Consider the following 21,715-nt stretch of genomic DNA (forward strand, 5'->3'; position numbering starts at 1 on the left):
AGCATGCATACATATATTATATATACATATATATACACACACAATCATGCATACATACATACATGCGTGTGTGTGTGTGTGTGTGTGTGCGTGCGCGCGCGTGTACGTGTGCGTGCGTGTGTGTGTGTGTACATGCTGAGAACAAAGAATCCCTGGAAAATATAGAAAATAATAAGTTATACAGAAAAGTATTTTGGATAAAAGTTGCAGAGTTTATGAAGATCTAATTACAGATCTTATTATTTTGACATTGGATGACGTTGGCATAGTCAGGACAAGATCATCTTGACTTTTTTGAACATTTACTATAATGTATATGTTTATTTATATAATATATAATTATTGTATATTTTTCTATACATATTGGATACTTGAATCCATCAAACTATTACTGCCTTTTTTGCAAAATGTTATTTCTTTCCTCGTCACACTTACTTCGATTGTTATTTCAATTTTGACAGCTGTATCAAGAAGTTAATTATGTTCATAAAGTAAGTATATATGTCATTAAAAATATATAATTAACAGAATAAATGGCGCGCGCGAAGCGCGCGCTTTGTTTTGTTCTAGTTTTTCTCTCTACAGTAAAATTTCTGTGATACCAGGAAGTTTGCCGAAAATCGCGATCCCATTGTTGCCGCTTTATTCCGATCGTGATTGGTCGTGGTGACGCGATCGATCTCGCGACGCAAGTTGACGTGAAGTGCGCGACGATGAGCGATGCAATGTTCGTTTGACAACTTGCAATTTTGAATTAAAAATAATTAACTATAACTATAATTATTATATAATCTTAACTACAAATAAAATATTATATAATCTTAACTACAAATAAGAACGTAAAAACAATGTAGAAAATGATAATCTTTTAGTATTTAAAAAATATTTAAAATATTAACATTTTTTTTATAATTTTATTATAATTCATAACAATTTTATGACTTTAGCATAATTTAATCAATAATTTTAGCAATAATTTATAACTTAAAATTTGAGTCAGTATAGATATTTTAATTTTATACTGTGCGTGTGTGCGTGTGTACGTACATGTGTATGTGCATGTGTGTGCATGTGTGTGCATGTGTGTTGTGTGTATATGTGTTTGTGTGTGTTTGTGTGCGCGTGCGTAAGTACGCGCATGTGATAAATAATTATTTAATTAAAAATTAATTATATATTTTTTGGAATTTTATCAAAGATTTGTAGCATTTTATCAATAAATACATTATATTTTACACACATAATTGTTCACATTTATTTACTATTTATTTAATTTGATTATACGTAATTACAACTAAAATAACTAAGTAGAATTATTATATATGTATATAATTTTAACTACAATTTAGAATGTAAAATACAAAAACTACGTCTTTTAAATATTACAAATATTGATAGTTTTTATAATTTTATATTTATAGTAAAATTATAATTTTAGCAATAACTTATAATTTTAAATTTTTATTAATTTATATATTTTAATTTTATTTAATTAAACATTTCTTTATTTTAATAAAATAATTTTTTTTATTATAGCGAAATAACATATTATGTCATTATTCAAGTAAAGAAAGAAATTACATTTTATAACTGTATTATTGATACTCTGAAAAATATAGGTATAATATAATATAATGAATAACTTTTTATAGTCACATATTAGTTAAAAAGAAATTCAGAATTTGAATAAGATAAAATTATGGAGATAATTATTTAATTGAAGATCATTTATTTATTCTTTTTCTGAATTTTATTTGTAACATTTTATCAATATATATATACATATATATATATATATATATATATATATTATTTGCAAATGAGAACGAGAAAGTAAAACATAGTAATATTAAATATTAAATATTAAATACATATAATAATACGTATAATAATGCTAAATATTTAAAATATATAATGTTACTTATTGTGAATATTTAAAGTATTTAAAATATGTTATTTATTACTTTAAATATGTAAAATATTTGTATTTTTAAAATCAAATTGTCTCTTCGTAAAGAAAATAATTTTGTTAAAATTTATGGAATAGGATGATATCCTTTTAAGGTTTGCAATAATGACATTTTTTCGCCGTCAATTAATTGCACATTTTCCACTGACGAAACTGAAAGATATGGAGGTTTATCTTTAGGTACTTGCATTGTTAATAAGCTTCTGACAAAGACCTTAACAAATAAGCTTGATTTCTACCAACCAGTCAAGCAAGCGAGTTTCAGAAAGGGCTACAGTACGATCGACTATCTACAGATAATGAACACATTGATAAAGAAGTGCACTGAGTATAACATCCCGCTCCACCTTGTCTTTGTGGATTATCACAAAGCATTCGATTCAATCAAAACCTGGGCGGTACTGGCTACTATAGACAGAGCAAGGATAGACTCTAGATACTCGAACCTCATAAAATACATCTATGAACACGCTACGTTTCAGGTCAGGATGGAAGAGGACATGGTCACAGACAAAATCCACATCGGAAGAGGCGTCCGGCAAGGAGATACAATTTCACCGAAATTCTTCACACTAGGGCTCGAAGACATATTCAAAAGCGTAAATTGGGAAGGAATGGGAATCAACATGGATGGAACTGAACGCCTGAACATCCTGCGCTATGCAGACGATATTGTCTTGATCAGTAGTGACCCAGAAGAACTCAAGACAATGCTAGAACAGCTCAATGAAGCTTCCGGGGAATGAAGATAAATATGCAGAAAACAAAGGTAATGAGTTCAGAACCTATTCAAATCACAGTGGAGAATTACACGCTGGAGGTAGTCAAAGAGTATGTGTATCTGGGACATATTCTCAAACAAAGAAAGAAAACCAGACTGCAGAAATTACCAGAAGAGTGAAATTGTCGTGAGCAGCTTTTGGTAAATTGAGTCACGTTCTCAAAAACAGAAAAATCCCGATAAACCTTAAAAGGAAAGTGTTCGAGGCATGCATACTTACCGTAATGACCTACGGTATGGAGACTGCTACAATAACAAAGAGCAGTGCTGGCCGCCTGAGAACAGTGCTCAGAGAGCAATAAAAAGGTCTATGTTGGGGATTAGCCTATAAGATCGAATCAAAAACGAGGAGATCCGCAAGAATACTGGAGTTAGAGACATTCTCGAGCGAATAGCAAAGTTAAAATGGCGCTGGACGGGACATATCGCGAGGCGAAACAACAGCTGATGGACGAAGCGAATAATGCAGTAGAGACCGAGAATAACAAAGAGAAGCATAGAGAGACCCCAATTACGGTGGGCGGACGATATCCGCAGAGTGGCAGGGAGGAACTGGCTAATGGCAGCCAATGACAGACAACAGTGGAAGATTATGGAAGAGGCCTACGTTCAGGAGTGAACGAAAATGGGCTGAGGAAGAAGAGAAGAAGATATTAAAATGTAATATAAGAGTTTTAACAAGGCTCTGTAATATAAATATAAATTTAACGTATAAGACGGGCAACAAGAGCCAAATCGCGGATGACAATGCGTTATCCTAACGAAACTAAATAATTTTCCGTTAGAATTAAATACCGGTGCACAAGGCACCAAATTTTACTTGGACACGGCCAAGATTTTAAATATGAAATAATCTCATATTTGAGATTTTAATTTCAATACCCTCTTTAACCCCCCTACGGAAAATAAATAAATGAATGCAAGAGAAAAATATAGATCCGAAAATCGCTGAATCGGGAATCGAACCCGAGAGCAGTCGCCCGGCAAGCGAAAGGTCTCGGGTTCGATTCCCGATTCAGCGATTTTCGGATCTATATTTTTCTCTTGCATTCATTTATTTATTTTCCGTAGGGGGGTTAAAGGGGGTAGTGAAATTAAAATCTCAAATATGAGATTATTTCATATTTAAAATCTTGGCCGTGTCCAAGTAAAATTTGGTGCCTTGTGCACCGGTATTTAATTCTAACGGAAAATTATTTAGTTTCGTTAGGATAACGCATTGTCATCCGCGATTTGGCTCTTGTTGCCCGTCTTATACGTTAAATTTATATTAAAATGTAATGTTATATAAATAATAATATATAAAAAATCTTATTTTAATATTATATAAATATTGTATAAAAATATCTTACTTGTTCTGTTTGAGTTATTATGTCTGCATATTTAAAAGCTAAATCATTCCAGGCAGCAATTTAAATGATAATTTTACTGTTGCTCATAATAAAATTAAAAAGATGCGTTGTTTTGCCATTTCTTGTGGTTGATTTAATTTGAAATATTGAACTGATGTAGCCAGTTATTTCACTATAATGAAAGAATTTATTTTATTGAAATAAGAAAATGTTTGATTAAAATTAAAATATCTAATATAATTAAAATTTAAAATTATAAATTATTGCTAAAATTATTTAATATAAAACTATAATTGTAAATAAATATATAATGTGTATATATATATGTGTTTTTGTGCGTATGCGTTTGTATATTTGCGTGTATGTGCATCTATGTATATTTAAATGTATAATGTGTATGTTTTATGTGAAAATTAAGTGTACGTGTGTGTGTGTGTGTGTGTGCGCGCGCGCGCGCGTGTGCGTTGCGAGTGCGTGCGTGTGCGTGTGCGTGCGTGCGTGCATGTGTGTGTGTGTGTGTGCGTGCGTGCGTGCGTGTGTGTGCGCGCGCGCGCGCGTGTGTGTTTATGTATGCATGCGTCTGTGTGCGCGCGATGTGTGTAAATTTAGTTTTATAGTTTTTATTTTTTTTATAATAACTAATTATTAATATACATAATCATTAAGAAAATATAACTTACAAAGTCGTATCGTTTTCCATAATGTCCTCCAAAATTTCTTTTTTTGTAAACAAATTGGTATTTGTTATTTCTTTTAAAGCCATGTTAAACCTATATTAATTTGTTTATATTATTAAACTTTAAAATTAAACTGCTTTTTTAACAATTATTAATAATATAAATAATAAAGGTAAAAATCTTCTCTCGACCGTACTGGCAAATATTATTTATTCAATCACAATGTTTCGACCCTTCTTTGAGTCCTTATCAAGTGATCTAGATATACATAGACAGAGATTAATACATTAAAAAAACAAAATTACTTCACTAACAATATTACAAAATGATAAAAAGAAAAAGAAGCGAGACTTATTTGTAAAATTAAAAATAAAATTATAATTCTAAGATGTCAAGAACAAACATAGTGTCGGTTTGACAACACGTCAAGACTCTTAGACGAGTTATTGGAGACTTACTAACATCTACTAAAAAGGCAAAATGAAAAATATAGGATCGAAAGGGTCTAAATAGCTTAGTGGTAAGAGCAGTCGCCCGGAAAGTGAAAGACGCGGGTTCGATTCCCGTTTCAGCGATTTTTTGGACCTATATTGTTCGCGCCTATTTCTCCATATGTAAGTTTGGAGATTAATTTATATATGGAACTTTGTGATCTCAAACCAAGAGATACAGTTCCGATTAATTAATTAATTAATTTTTCGTGCTTTGGCTTTGTTGGCCGATTTAGAAAACATCATATTTATATTCTTTATATTGAGAGCCGATAAAAATATTTATTTCTGAAAAAATTCCTATACTTACAAATTTAACAATTTTATAATGTTTTGTAAGTTAAAGCTTTTGATTTAATCCTATAAATAAAATATTAAATTAATTAGTTTAATTTTTATTTAAATAAAACTTTATATTATATTCAAAAGTTATAGATTAGACCAATGTATACATTTTTATTTTATTTTGTTTTTAATAAAAAGTTTACCATTTCTGAATCATCATTGAACTTTCTTTTTCTGGGGAGAAATGCTGCTTTCGCAAGATCTTCATTGGATATGGTACCCGGTATAATTTTGACATTTGAGACATTCTCCATCAACAAGAAATTAGGCATTCTGTCAGCCCTAAGAATACCTGATATTTGTAATTTTGTTTTTATTTTAAATTTATCAAGAATGTTGCAATCTTTACATCGTATTTCAAATCTATATTTTTCAAATCCTACTGATGAAATGTATACACGTTCACCAAATGTATCTTCAGTAAAATTATATTTTAAAAAGGCCTCCAAAATCACTACAATTATTGAAATTAAAACTTATTATTTACAGTATATTAATCAAAATATAAAATATTTTACAATTTTTTGATTAAAATTGTTGAAAATATGAAATATAATATAAAAAAACAAATTCAAAATAAATTATAAAAAGTTTATATTTAGAAGAAATAAAAAATAAATTTTAAAAATAGGAGATAAAATAAAAATTAAAAATAATGAAAGAAATTTAAATAATGAAAAAATTTTAATAAAAATCTTTCCTCAATGGTAAAAGTCGACCAAAACTGGCAATTATTTATTATAAATAATTAATTAAAATACAACGTTTCGGCTGTCATTGCAGCCTTTTTCAAATAAATCTATAAAAAGTTAAATAAAAATAATTATAATTTTAATACATTTTATCGCAACAAATAATTATAAATTCATATACAAAATATGTTACATATCAAAGATAAATGCATAATAAATTAATACAAAAAATCAAATTTACTGCATACCATCGACAATATTCACCATTGTTTTAATGAACAATGTAGAACTGACAGAAGTAAGCAAGAAATAAATAGATGTTAACAGTTAGCAAGAATCTTACAAGTAACACTAGCCAAATGTAAATCGCCGATTTTGATAATTTTTGAATATGTTATAGTAGACGTAAAAATAAGACATACGTATTTTTTTTTATCGGCAATGAAACATATTTAGGGTGTGAAATACCCCTTTTAATTTAGAGGTATCTGGGGTCGAATTAATTGTTTTGTATATAAAAATTTAGTATTTTCGGCCCGAACCAAATGAAATAGTTGCATCACCAAAAGATGTAAAAAAAGAAAAATTTTCCATTCGATTCGATTATTTTTAAAGGGTAAACCACCCTTGTATTTAAAACAGAAATGTAAAAAATGTTCGGAAAATTGCAAATTTTATCCAAAAAATATATCCAAAAAATATATGTTACACTTAAATCCAAAACAAAATTGACCTGTTTGAGGATTTTTTTAGAAAATTAGTTTTAAGGAGTAAACTACCCTTTCATCGAATTTCTTACGTAACATTTAAATTTATCCCGAAGTAATGGTAAACAGTTTCATTTATCGGCAAATTAATTAATATTTACAAGTTAGTCTGATCAACCCTTCAATTCTATAAGGGAAAACCTACCCTTAAGAAGAGCAAGAAACCAGAACCACGGGCCCTTAGCCCTTATATATTTAATTACAGCCTACATATATATATATATATATATATATACATGTATATGTGTGCATAAGTGTGCGTATAAGTAAGCGTGTGTGTGTGTGTGTGTATAAATTGAAAGGATTCTATCAGGCATAAATGAAATTTAAATAGTTACTTTATTGCCAAAAATAAATTTTTATTAATTTATTTTTATAAGAAAAATTTTTATTATATTGTAAAATTAATAAAAAAAACTTGATTTTATATCGTGAAATTAATAAAAAACTTGGTGGGAATATATTAATTCAAACTTCATGTATGTATATATACGTATATCATTTCAAATAAAGAGTATATAATTACCACATTGAGTTTTAGAATTTAAAATGTTTTAAATAATAACTGGTTCATAAATTTTAGTTTCCTCATATTCTCGAATTTTTCCAATGACATTCACAACTGTATAATCTTTGATAGTTAAATCCATAGGGACATTTCCTAAACTCTTAGAATAACAATATACTAATTATGTTGCGTTATGTTTCAACGACATAAATGATCGCCTGATAATCACGCTCCTTGTACGTGACGCCGAGCCGCCGGATGGCGATCGCGTGATCCTACCACTGAACCAATAACGAAGTCGATTGATCGTGCTGGCAATCGACCATTGGTAGTTAAGAATGCGTACGGGGGTTCCGGTCTCTCGTCCCCGGGACGAGCCTCTACTATTGTTTCGTTTTCGGACTGGGCTCGTCGTCAAAAAACAATCAAGTACCTCGTAGACTAAGGCAGTACGGTGCGCGCGATAAAACGCGGAGAAAAGCGATACTCCGCCACTGATTGTATATAGCCGCGATTAGTGAGTTTTCGTGTACGCTGTTCAGCGCCTTTATTGCCTTTGCTGCAAAGAGCCTTCGCACCGAAACCGTGGCCGAACGTGGCCTGTGAGCCTATAGTGTATCCTCGGTCGTGAATAAAGACTGTCTCATCACCTCAGTAACATTTATTTTACACAAGGTTCAGCGCGCCGTCTCCCATTCGGGAGAGAATTCCCGCAATTCCACACAAATTAAATGCTCTTTAATTCAAATAAAGTATTACACATATAAAAGGCGAATAAGAGCAGAAGTAATATTACTGATATAAAAACTAATTTATTACATTTAATCAATATATACTGATAGAAACAATAAAGTTTAAATTAATATAAAATTATAAAAATAAACTCGAAAGTTAAAACAAATGAAAAAGCGAACGTTTCGATCCAATTTTTCGGATCTTCTTCAGCGCAGTACACAAAGTAAATTAAAATCACAAAAGTCTAAAGTTCATGTTTAACGTATAAAAGTCTAATAAACATATTTAAACGCGGTAACATCAATAAACAAAATAAAACGTCGTAAGATTAACACTAAGATGATTCTCACTAATCCATCACATTTACGTAACTGTGGGAAGCGCTCCTCTTTAGTTTTCTGACTACGAGGTTGGCAGGTGTTAAAATATAAAACATTAATCGCTAATCCTATAAATTAAAATAATTTTCTCATTACACCTCACTAATTATAAGATCCACAATCAAGTGCGTTATAAAAGAATAATCTAACAAATGGTATCAAAAAAAAAATATGCTAATAAAAACTTACATATATTTATGATGTGACAGTATTTTAATTGTAACAGTAACAAAAGTGACGCTAGTGTAATCCTCATGTCAGTAGAACGGCTCAGAGGATACTAAAGCTCAGTTGGAAACGAAAAGTGACAAACAACTATAATCATTTTGTGTTTGTTATTTAACCTTAGAGTTTAGGTAGTCTCTCTATAGCTTCGATATAAATATCAGATAGACTTTCAGTCTGCAGATTGAGACTATTATTTTGTCTTTTTATGTATATCATTTCTGATACTGATCTTTTCCCATAATATATTTCTTTATCTAAAATATTAATGTTCTCCCAATCAAATTCATGGTTAAAATTAACGCGGTGGTCCGTTATTACCGTTATATTCATTTTTTAGAAGAAAATGAAAGATACAATAAAAAATTTAATTTCTTACTTAGAAAAAACTAAACATTCGTGACATAAACTCGATACACTATACTTATTAATATAATAATTCAGATTCAAAACATAAGCTATCAATACAATCATGTCCTAATTATGTTTCTCTTATTAATAACGAAGTAACGCGGAATACCTCGAATAAGATAACGTACGTTAGAATAGATCCTGCTTCTTTCAATAATACATGTCAGGATTTAAAACAGTTGAAAGATAAATGGTTTATCAATAAGTCTTCAATTAATATTCCCGATGATATCCAATGTTTTTTACAGTTGGGGAGTAATTTTAGTTTACCTTTTGACAACAGAACTAATTTAACGATTGAGTTTGTTAAGAACATTGAAAATAATATTAAAAAATTACCAGTTAGAGAACGTACAATTATAAGGAATGGAACAAGTAATGTGATAAAATCTATTTCTACTTATTCTTATCTTACGAATGAAGCAAATAATACGCTTTCACATTTAAATCACATTACTAAAAATTTCTTAAAAGAAAATAAAAATCTTATCCTTACACGTGCGGATAAAGGAAATATAACGGTAGCGTTGGATAAAGATAAGTATATACAAAGTATTGAGAACTTGTTGAAAGATAATAATACATATACGTTAGTCAAAAAAGACCCTACTAGAAAATTGATAAACAGTCTTTATGACTTGTTAGTTCGTTAGAAAAATTCTAAGTTTATTTCAACTAATGAATACAGATTGTTGTTGTTTACTGATGAAACTCTCCCTGGGGCATATGGTTTGCCTAAAGTCCATAAAGAAAACTGCCCGTTCAGATTAATAGTGTCATCGGTTGACGCTCCTCTGTATAACTTGGCGACTTTCCTGCACAAAATTATAGTTAAAAGTCGTGTCTCCCAATTCCTGAAAGTCGTGTTGACAACGGTTTTGAACTAGTGAAAAAATTGTCACAGATTCACATTGATAGTGAATTTAAATTAATCTCGTTAGATGTTATCTCGCTATTCACTAACGTCCCTATTGATTTGGCGCTTGAAAGTATTTCCTCTAGATGGGAATTTATTTCAAAGAATTGTGATTTATCAAAATCAGAATTTTTAAATGGAATAGGCTTAGTTTTAAATTCTACCTTTTTTATTTTTAATAACATTATCTACCGCCAAACTTTTGAAACGCCCATAGGTTCTCCTCTTTCACCAGTGATTGCAGATCTAGTTTTACAAGATCTTGAGCCTAAATCATTGCAATTGTTAAAATTTACACCCCCGATTTACTTTGGATATGTTGACGACATTGTATTGACTGTTCTATTGACTTTAATTGACCATACACTTATGAGTTTTAATTCTTACTATAATAGACTCCAATTCACTCTGGAAACTGACAATAATAATAAAATAAACTTTTTGGATTTGACATTAATTTTAGAAAACAACACGATAATTACTGATTGGTATCACAAGCCGACATTCTCGGGGAGGTATTTACATTTCTTGTCTCAGCATCCATTTTGTCAAAAGCGGAGAACTATGTACAGTCTAGTGGATAGAACAGTTTTATTATCACATCCACGATTTCATTATAAAATTCTCGTTACCGTTGTCAGCATACTTTTAGAAAACTGTTATCCGCTTGACTTGATCTTCAATACTATTAACCAACGCGTTTAGTAATTTTATTCAAATAATTAAAAAATATCACAATTAACGTTAACAATAATAATAATGACAATAATAATAAACAAACGTCTTTTTTTACTATACCATTTTTACCCGGTTTGACTGAACAATTTAGAAATATTATTAGAGACATGAATATTAAATTATCCGTTTTTAGTTTTAATAAATGTTCGCGAACGCGTTGCGTGAGAAAGGATCGCGCGGCACAAAGGATAAGTCACTTTTGTATAAAGAATTTTAATTAATAATATAGTACATTGTTTGACAAAATACACGCACAAAATTTAACACAAAATTAACTCAGTTTCAGCGGAGAGAATCAAAATCAAAAGAATAAGCGGCGGTCGTCAACGAATTTTTAGCGGTTTAACAAGTATGCGGTTTGCGTTATGCGGTTCACGGCGGAAAAGCGATAAGGCGCGAATTTCGGGTGCGAGCTCTCTTTTATGGTTTCCCGAAGAAAACCCACCCTTTCGGGAAGCGCCAATTATTGTGAGCAATTTAAATTGTGTTCAAGGTGACTCGAGGACACAGCTCATAATTGGCCGCTTCGCTAAGATGCGCAAAGGACTCGCGTTTTGCCATGCGCGCGCGGCCGCTCGCTATTTCTAATTGGTGATTGAGGCCGCGTGGCAATTTTGCGCATGCTTTTAACGCGATAAGTATCCGGCGAAAACGGTTGCGATACCGTTAATTGTTTATACGCAAAGAATGTTTTGTGATGACAGGTTCTAATTTATGACATATTTTTGCTTTGACAAACATACAAAAAAGGGAACATGACTTTTATTATTGACGCTGATCGATGATTGTAGAATTTACTAAAATTTTACTTTGCATCTCAAACAATAAGTTAAATTAATATATACGAGTACATAAAGATACTATTCCTAAAATGAATAATACCAACGTTGTTTATAAAATTAATTGTTCAAACTGCGACGCTTCTTACGTTGGCCAGACTAGTAGAAGACTGGCCACAAGAATTTCTGAACATAAGACACATATAGTTAGATACTAATACTAAATCAGTAATAACGGACCACCGCGTTAATTTTAACCATGAATTTGATTGGGAGAACATTAATATTTTAGATAAAGAAATATATTATGGGAAAAGATCAGTATCAGAAATGATATACATAAAAAGACAAAATAATAGTCTCAATCTACAGACTGATACTGAAAGTCTATCTGATATTTATATCGAAGCTATAGAGAGACTACCTAAACTCTAAGGTTAAATAACAAACACAAAATGATTATAGTTGTTTGTCACTTTTCGTTTCCAACTGAGCTTTAGTATCCTCTGAGCCGTTCTACTGACATGAGGATTACACTAGCGTCACTTTTGTTACTGTTTCAATTAAAATACTGTCACATCATAAATATATGTAAGTTTTTATTAGCATATTTTTTTTTGATACCATTTGTTAGATTATTCTTTTATAACGCACTTGATTGTGGATCTTATAATTAGTGAGGTGTAATGAGAAAATTATTTTAATTTATAGGATTAGCGATTAATGTTTTATATTTTAACACCTTGTGACGGCCCGATTAACCGTCACTAGCTGCACATGGCCAACCAACCACCCGCGCTCATGTAAACGGCCCCTTTCGGGGTCACCACATGAACACGTTGGAAATCCGCCTTTTCGCCCCTACCCGTCACTCGACCCCCGCCAAGCGAGTCTTGGAGTGGGGTGGCCCGTCGGGTATAAAGAGCGGCGCAGCCGAAGCTTCACGACCAATCCCGTCCTGGTCCCTCGAGCGTACTAAGGGATCACTCCTCAAATCCCACACTCCAAGTCATCCCGGCCGACGAGCGTTCTCGTCGTGTAGGCCGAGTGTTCTCGGTCACCGGGTCCTGTCCGTAAGTCATCCCGGCCGACGAGCGTTCTCGTCGTGTAGACCGAGTGTTCTCGGTCACCGGGTCCTGTCCGTAAGTCATCCCGGCCGACGAGCGTTCTCGTCGTGTAGGCCGAGTGTTCTCGGTCGCCGGGTCTTGTCCGTAAGTCATCCCGGCCGACGAGCGTTCTCGTCGTGTAGGCCGTGTGTTCTCGGTCACCGGGTCCTGTCCGTAAGTCATCCCGGCCGACGAGCGTTCTCGTCGTGTAGGCCGAGTGTTCTCGATCACCGGGTCCTGTCCGTAAGTCATCCCGGCCGACGAGCGTTCTCGTCGTGTAGGCCGAGTGTTCTCGGTCACCGGGTCCTGTCTGTAAGTCATCCCGGCCGACGAGCGTCCTCGTCGTGTAGGCCGAGTGTTCTCGGGCATCGGGTCCTGTCCGTAAGTCACCGGCGCTCGACGGAGTCCGCCCTTCTCAGGGCGCCCGTACGCGCGTCCACGTTGGAAATTCGAATGTGAAGGTGGTCTCGCCGATCATCCGACGGAGGTGGAACTTGGTCGACTTTACTGCAGCCTCCCAAAGACCACCAAAGTGCGGGGCCGCTGGCGAGTTGAAATGCCAGCGGATTCCTTGAGCGGTGGCGGCAAGGACGATACGATGACCTTCGGCTGTCGCTGCATTGAAGAGACTTCGCAGCGTACGATCTGCCCCGATGAACGTCGTGCCGCAGTCGCTGTAAATCTCAGCACAGAAACCCCTGCGGGAGACGAAGCGGTGCAGAGCGGCGATAAAAGCCTCTGAGGTGTAGTCTGAGACGACTTCCAAGTGAATGGCCTTCGACCAGAAACAGACGAAGACTGCGATGTACCCCTTGTGCGCACGGTGTCCACGTCCCTTGCTGGTCCGGAGGAGGATGGGTCCCGCGTAATCCAAGCCGGTGCTGAAGAACGGTCGAGTTGGCGTTACTCGGTCCCGAGGAAGGTTACCCATCTGAGGCTGTGGCGTGGCAGCACGCCATCGAGTGCAGGTAACGCATCGGTGTAGCTGCTGCTTGACGGCGGTTCTTCCTCGAGGTACCCAGAAGCGCAGGCGGAGCAGGCCGAGTGTCAGCTGCACACCCCCGTGCAGTGTCCGTCGATGGCAGGAATCTATCACCAGCCGAGTCAGCCAGGATGCCGCAGGAATGATCATCGGATGTTTCTCGTCGAGCGGTAGTTGAGAGTTTTTGAGACGTCCTCCGACGCGCAGTACGCCTTGACCGTCGAGGAACGGACTCAACTTTACTAGGTGGCTTCGCGGTGGACTAGTGCGTCCAGCAGAGGCCGCGGCTACGTCCGTCGGAAAGTGGAGCGCCTGCACTACTCGCAGCCATCGAAACAAGGCGGAGTCTAGCTCGTCCGGATGCAATGGACGGCCAGGTCTGGCGTCACGTCTCACCGGGTTGAGCCATCGACGACACCACGCAGTGACTCGCACCAGCCGTTGCAGCGTCGGAAACCGTAGAAGAAGGTCCGGTTCGGCAGTGACTGGCGCCTTGACTACCAGACTGGTGACTCGCTGCTCCGGGAGGTCATCCTCTGGGACGTCGATGTCTGCACCAGGCCATGCAGCCTCGTCCTCTAACAGCCAGGTAGGTCCTGTCCACCACAATTCATGATTAAGTAAATCATCAGGGGTAACACCGCGCGAGGCACAATCTGCAGGATTTTCTTGTCCGGCGACGTGTCTCCAGTGAGCGTCTGGAAGCAGGGTCTGAATCTGAGACACTCGGTTGGCGACAAAGGTTTTCCAGCGGGTGCAGTGTCCGCGAATCCAGTGAAGGGTAACCTTAGAGTCGGACCACAGGTGCACCGGCGTAGCAGCCAAGCCGAGGGTAGTGCGTACGTGCAGCATGAGCGTGGTAAGTAATGCGGCGGCACAAAGTTCCAATCGAGGTAACGACACCTGTTTGACTGGTGCGACCTTTGATTTTGCCATCAACAGATTGATTGATGTTTTCTCTGTTGCAGCGTTGCGGATGTACACTACGACGGCGTATCCTCGCTCCGACGCATCGGCAAACCCATGGAGCTGCAATTGCGACTGGTCATCTCCGGTGTTGAGCCAACAATCCACACGGATGTGATCCAACAAAGGAAGTTGATTTAACAGCTGTCTCCAGCGGTGTGCGTCCTGATCAGGCAGCGGAGAGTCCCAATCCAGCCGTTGAAGCCACGTAGTCTGAATCAGAATTTTGGCTCGGATGACGACAGGTGCTAGCCAGCCCATTGGATCAAATAGTCGAGCTGTCTCGGCCAAAACTCGTCTCTTTGTGAGGTCGGTGATTGCACGTGGACGTATGGTGAAGGAGAACCAATCACCTTGAGGATGCCATCGAAGATCCAGGATAGCGTGGCTCTCTCCTTCCCACGAGCGCGGTCCGCGTTGAAGCCGATGTTCCGGTGGAATTCTTGTGAGCACCTGCTGATTGTTGGCAGCCCACTTTCTTAGAGGAAATCCGCCCGCCATGCAGAGACTCCGTAGTTCCTGTTGAAGTTCGATAGCATCCGCTAGGCTGTCAGCACCGGTGACCACGTCGTCGACATAACAGTCGTGTCGCAGCGCCCTGACTCCGCGTGGATACCGTGTTTCTTCGTCAAGTTGTTGAAAAGTCCTGATGGCGAGGAAGGGTGCGCACGCCAGTCCGTAGGTCACGGTCTTCAGCTCGTACTCGTGGATGTTGTCCGAGCTGTTGTGGCGTCACAGGATGGTTTGCAGGCGACAATCCTCCGGATGCACAAGAATTTGTCGGTACATTTTCTCGATGTCCGTGACGAAAACGTAACGACGCCAACGCCAACGGAGTAAGACGTCAGCGAGTGCTGGCAAGAGATTAGCTCCAGTGAGGAGGTGCGAGTTCAGCGACTCTCCGGACCGTGTGCGTTGGGAGCCGTTGAACACAACCCTGAGCTTCGTGGTCGTGCTCGACTCCTTGAGAACCCCGTGATGCGGTAAGTAGCACCTGGGGCTAGAAGCTGTTGTAGACGTGCTAACCTTCTTCATATGGTGCAGGTCTTCGTACTCGTCCATGAAATCTCGATAGAGGTCGCCGAACCAAGAATCACGGGCTCCCTTCCGCTCCATGGCTTCCAGGAGGCGCTCTGCAGGTCGACGAGTCTCGCTGAGCGATGTCGGCGGTGAAGCAAATGGCAGCCGCACCACGTATCTTCTGCTGGACATGCGTGTGACTGTGCGCACATAGATGTCCTCGCATCTGGCTTCGTCGGCGGTGAGCAAGGTCCCAGCTACTGGCTCACGTTCCTGCTTTCAGAATCCAGGTCAGCGAGGTCGTTGTCGGCGGTGCACTGAAACGTGCGGCAATGTCCGTCGGTTGCTGCTGCGTCGTAGCCCCCGGACAGGATCCATCCTAAGCTAGTCTGCTGGGCGATTGGCATGCGTGAGCCGCCCTTGCGAAGGCCTTCCTCAAGGATCAACGAGTAGACCTCTGCTCCAAGAAGTAGTTCCGCAGAGTCGTCATCCAGGAAACGCGGGTCGGCCAATCGGAGTCCTTGGATGTGAGGCCAGCTACGATCCTCGCGTTGAGCGGTGCCTTGTTGCGATGAGATGCGAGGCAGCACAAAGGCAACCACGCGGAGCTCGGCGTTGGTCACGTCGGACGTGATGTTCAGCGTGACCTTGCCACGAGCCGATCCAGAGCGAGTCCCTCCGATGCCAAAGATGGACAGATCCGTTGAAGTTCGAGGCAGACGAAGACGCTGAGCCAGAGCCTTAGAGATGATGGACACCTCGGAGCACTGGTCAATCAAGACTCGAACCTCGTGTGGTGATCCGTAGCGATCAGCGACCTTGACGCAAGCAGTTGCGAGAAGGACGGCCTTGTGGCTTTTAGATTGCCGTGAGGTGGCCAGTGTGGTGGCAAGTGAAGTGGCCTCAGCTGACGGTGTTGACGTGGATGCCCCGTGCAGCATGGTGTGGTGTCGCGCGTTGCAAGTGAGGCAATTCTTTTTCGATTGACACTGTGACAAGAAGTGGTTGCCCAGACAGTTGAAGCACAGTTGGTTGGTCTCCACAAACGTTTTCCGTTCGACCGCGGTCTTGACCTTGAATTCCTTGCAGGTCATCAGTGTATGTTTTTCACGACACAGCGCACACTGAGGTGAATCTGTGCCTTAATGTTTTGTGACGTGCGCTTTGGCGAATCGTGATGCTTCTCCGGGACCTTTCGTACCACTCCTCGATCGTGCGGCGTTGAGTGTCAATATCCGTCGACTAATAAAGTCGAGAAGTGCCTCGTTCTGTGGTGGATCGGTGGAGTCTGATGTGGTTGACTCCCACTCGAGACGAGTGCGTGCGTCAAACAATTCGATGACCAGGTGATTGAACAGGTCCATCCCGTGCGTGTTGATAGGACGTCCAATACTCTCCTGTGCATTGACGGCGGCGGTGACAGCGTTGTGGATGCGGCTCAGCTCCTCGGCGATATCTCCCTTCATCTTTGGCACGGCGGTAAACGTGACAAAGTTGGAGCGGATTAACTCTCTTTTATTATCATAATGCTTGTCCAAGATTGCTCAAGCGCGATCGTAATTGTCACTTGTGACAGGTAGTGACTTTATCAACTTTTCAGCCTGACCTGTCAGACATGAGCGGAGGTGGTGAAGGCGCTCGATGTTCGAGATGGAATTGCTGCTCACAACGGACAGGAAGAGATCACGAAATGATGGCCAGTCAGCGTAGGCGCCAGAGAACGGCGGCAACTTGATGCGCGGCAGCGAAGACTTTGATGCGACGTCGACTGATGGAGATACGTTCGGCTTCCGGAAATGTTCAGCGTAGCCATCCAAGATACTGCGTTGTGTCACGTAAAGATTTTCAGTATCTCCATGCAACTCCGACTTGTAGTAGTCGCTCTCACTAAATTTCTCTTTCAGAGCCGCGCGAATGAGATCATGCTGTGCCTCGAATTTCGTCCACAGTTGATCTAGGATCCTGGTGCGTGTAGATACGGCACTGGCGGTGATGTTGGTGGTGCCCAGCTTTTTCAAATATTCCACGGAGCGTGAAATACGGACCTGGATCTCACGTTGGCAATCGATCAAAGTGTTCACATCCATGTCGATCTACGAACTCACTGACTGCACCAAGAGACACGTTCACAAACTTGTGGATGCCGGCACGACGTAATCCGGCTCGAAGGACCAGAAATATGTTCGCGAACGCGCTGCGTGAGAAAGGATCGCGCGGCACAAAGGATAAGTCACTTTTGTATAAAGAATTTTAATTAATAATATAGTACATTGTTTGACAAAATACACGCACAAAATTTAACACAAAATTAACTCAGTTTCAGCGGAGAGAATCAAAATCAAAAGAATAAGCGGCGGTCGTCAACGAATTTTTAGCGGTTTAACAAGTATGCGGTTTGCGTTATGCGGTTCACGGCGGAAAAGCGATAAGGCGCGAATTTCGGGTGCGAGCTCTCTTTTATGGTTTCCCGAAGAAAACCCACCCTCTCGGGAAGCGCCAATTATTGTGAGCAATTTAAATTGTGTTCAAGGTGACTCGAGGACACAGCTCATAATTGGCCGCTTCGCTAAGATGCGCAAAGGACTCGCGTTTTGCCATGCGCGCGCGGCCGCTCGCTATTTCTAATTGGTGATTGAGGCCGCGTGGCAATTTTGCGCATGCTTTTAACGCGATAAGTATCCGGCGAAAACGGTTGCGATACCGTTAATTGTTTATACGCAAAGAATGTTTTGTGATGACAGGTTCTAATTTATGACATATTTTTGCTTTGACAAACATACAAAAAAGGGAACATGACTTTTATTATTGACGCTGATCGATGATTGTAGAATTTACTAAAATTTTACTTTGCATCTCAAACAATAAGTTAAATTAATATATACGAGTACATAAAGATACTATTCCTAAAATGAATAATACCAACGTTGTTTATAAAATTAATTGTTCAAACTGCGACGCTTCTTACGTTGGCCAGACTAGTAGAAGACTGGCCACAAGAATTTCTGAACATAAGACACATATAGTTAGATACTAATACTAAATCAGTAATAACGGACCACCGCGTTAATTTTAACCATGAATTTGATTGGGAGAACATTAATATTTTAGATAAAGAAATATATTATGGGAAAAGATCAGTATCAGAAATGATATACATAAAAAGACAAAATAATAGTCTCAATCTACAGACTGATACTGAAAGTCTATCTGATATTTATATCGAAGCTATAGAGAGACTACCTAAACTCTAAGGTTAAATAACAAACACAAAATGATTATAGTTGTTTGTCACTTTTCGTTTCCAACTGAGCTTTAGTATCCTCTGAGCCGTTCTACTGACATGAGGATTACACTAGCGTCACTTTTGTTACTGTTACAATTAAAATACTGTCACATCATAAATATATGTAAGTTTTTATTAGCATATTTTTTTTTGATACCATTTGTTAGATTATTCTTTTATAACGCACTTGATTGTGGATCTTATAATTAGTGAGGTGTAATGAGAAAATTATTTTAATTTATAGGATTAGCGATTAATGTTTTATATTTTAACACCTTGTGACGGCCCGATTAACCGTCACTAGCTGCACATGGCCAACCAACCACCCGCGCTCATGTAAACGGCCCCTTTCGGGGTCACCACATGAACACGTTGGAAATCCGCCTTTTCGCCCCTACCCGTCACTCGACCCCCGCCAAGCGAGTCTTGGAGTGGGGTGGCCCGTCGGGTATAAAGAGCGGCGCAGCCGAAGCTTCACGACCAATCCCGTCCTGGTCCCTCGAGCGTACTAAGGGATCACTCCTCAAATCCCACACTCCAAGTCATCCCGGCCGACGAGCGTTCTCGTCGTGTAGGCCGAGTGTTCTCGGTCACCGGGTCCTGTCCGTAAGTCATCCCGGCCGACGAGCGTTCTCGTCGTGTAGACCGAGTGTTCTCGGTCACCGGGTCCTGTCCGTAAGTCATCCCGGCCGACGAGCGTTCTCGTCGTGTAGGCCGAGTGTTCTCGGTCGCCGGGTCTTGTCCGTAAGTCATCCCGGCCGACGAGCGTTCTCGTCGTGTAGGCCGTGTGTTCTCGGTCACCGGGTCCTGTCCGTAAGTCATCCCGGCCGACGAGCGTTCTCGTCGTGTAGGCCGAGTGTTCTCGATCACCGGGTCCTGTCCGTAAGTCATCCCGGCCGACGAGCGTTCTCGTCGTGTAGGCCGAGTGTTCTCGGTCACCGGGTCCTGTCTGTAAGTCATCCCGGCCGACGAGCGTCCTCGTCGTGTAGGCCGAGTGTTCTCGGGCATCGGGTCCTGTCCGTAAGTCACCGGCGCTCGACGGAGTCCGCCCTTCTCAGGGCGCCCGTACGCGCGTCCACGTTGGAAATTCTAGTTATAAGTCGTGTCCGCGTCCGTATAATCTGGTCGCGTCTCGTCTGTAATATTCTTATCTGTAAATTCTAGTTAGAAGTCGTTTCCGCGTCCGTATAATCTGGTCGCGTCTCGTCCGTAATATTCCTATCTGTAAATTCTAGTAATAAGTCGTGTCCGCGTCCGTATCATCTGATCGCGTTTCGTCCGTTATACGATACTATGTATTGATAGACTGAACTACGGGTCAACCCCTGAAAGGAAGCCCGAATAAACTATACTTTTGCCAGAACAACCGCGTGTTATTGCAAATCTGAGTCTCCCCTCTTCCCGAATCCTGGCACCGACGAGCCGATCCGTGGCGTCGGGAAAGGTGTTTTGTTACAACCTGCCAACCTCGTAGTCAGAAAACTAAAGAGAAGCGCTTCCCACAGTTACGTAAATGTGATGGATTAGTGAGAATCATCTTAGTGTTAATCTTACGACGTTTTATTTCGTTTATTGATGTTACCGTGTTTAAATATGTTTATTAGACTTTTATACGTTAAACATGAACTTTAGACTTTTGTGATTTTAATTTACTTTGTGTACTGCGCTGATGAAGATCCGAAAAATTGGATCGAAACGTTCGCTTTTTCATTTGTTTTAACTTTCGAGTTTATTTTTATAATTTTATATTAATTTAAACTTTATTGTTTCTATCAGTATATATTGATTAAATGTAATAAATTAGTTTTAGAGCAGGCCGCCATGTTATTTTTCTGAGTAATTAACAAATTGGTACTCTGGAATTACGAGCAATTATTTTTCATTGTACGGGCTAGTATGAATTTCAAATCAAATCTCTATAAACGACTATTATATTTTGTGCACTAAGAATAACATATCGCACTTATTTTCTAGAATCAAATTGTAATCAGTTTTACTTATATGTATGTATGTTCAATGTGAACTTGCACCTTGAATAAAATATCACAGTTATTTTTCATGGTAATATATTATTACTAAATTTAGATAATATACACTTTACGTATGTTCACTTTGAACTGGCACCTTGAATAATATATCAGTTACTTTTCGTGATAATTTATTATTAGATCGTTTAAATTTTTGAGTGCCTTCTTTTGAACATGGCCTGACCTTTTCATTTTTATGATTTTTTTAGGATATCACTTACTTTTTAAAGTACAGATATATAGAGCAGCTTTCTATAATAGTAATTCATGTATAAATTAATAGTAATTCAAGTATCACAAATATATGTATTTTCGATTCTTATCACATAACTTTGTATAAGTAACAATTTATGCAATACAGTTCAAAATAATTGAAATATATGGTATATATGTACATATATAAAATATATAATTATATTATAGTATACATATATATTTTATTTAATCATATATGTAAATGTTTGTATAATTGTAATAACTTTTAACGATACATTGCACATTTATTTCAATTGCAACAGAATGAATTTATATTCTTGTATGAATATTGAAAATAAAGAATGGGCCC

The 21,715-nt window shown here is 38.6% G+C and overlaps 2 protein-coding genes across 2 annotated transcripts; both read right to left on the reverse strand.

The window, feature by feature from the left end:
• Nucleotides 1-13,287: 13,287 nt before the first annotated feature.
• Nucleotides 13,288-16,032, reverse strand: LOC114938224 (uncharacterized). The gene is made up of 2 exons (XM_085481910.1): nucleotides 15,608-16,032; nucleotides 13,288-15,541 (listed from the first exon to the last, which is right to left on the reverse strand). The coding sequence occupies exons 1-2, from the start codon at nucleotides 16,030-16,032 to the stop codon at nucleotides 13,288-13,290; spliced, it is 2,679 nt and encodes an 892-aa protein (XP_085338036.1).
• Nucleotides 16,033-16,097: 65 nt separating this feature from the next.
• On the reverse strand, nucleotides 16,098-16,934 carry LOC146723444 (uncharacterized). The gene has a single exon (XM_085481911.1). The coding sequence runs from the start codon at nucleotides 16,932-16,934 to the stop codon at nucleotides 16,098-16,100; it is 837 nt and encodes a 278-aa protein (XP_085338037.1).
• Nucleotides 16,935-21,715: the final 4,781 nt, after the last annotated feature.

The sequence above is a fragment of the Nylanderia fulva genome, unplaced genomic scaffold (genome assembly GCF_048542155.1).
Source record: "Nylanderia fulva isolate GAGA-0341 unplaced genomic scaffold, ASM4854215v1 Scaffold199, whole genome shotgun sequence".
Taxonomy (NCBI): Eukaryota; Metazoa; Arthropoda; class Insecta; order Hymenoptera; family Formicidae; genus Nylanderia; species Nylanderia fulva.

What these genes read in the sequence shown, in the direction of transcription:
- LOC146723444 (XM_085481911.1), bottom strand. Translation starts at nt 16,934, where the DNA reads ATGACCTGCAAGGAATTCAAGGTCAAGACCGCGGTCGAACGGAAAACG.
- LOC114938224 (XM_085481910.1), bottom strand. Translation starts at nt 16,032, where the DNA reads ATGTCCAGCAGAAGATACGTGGTGCGGCTGCCATTTGCTTCACCGCCG. An exon ending in GTCACGGACATCGAGAAAAT is followed by an intron (nt 15,542 to 15,607) that starts GTACCGACAAAT and finishes ACGCCACAACAG; the next exon opens with CTCGGACAACATCCACGAGT.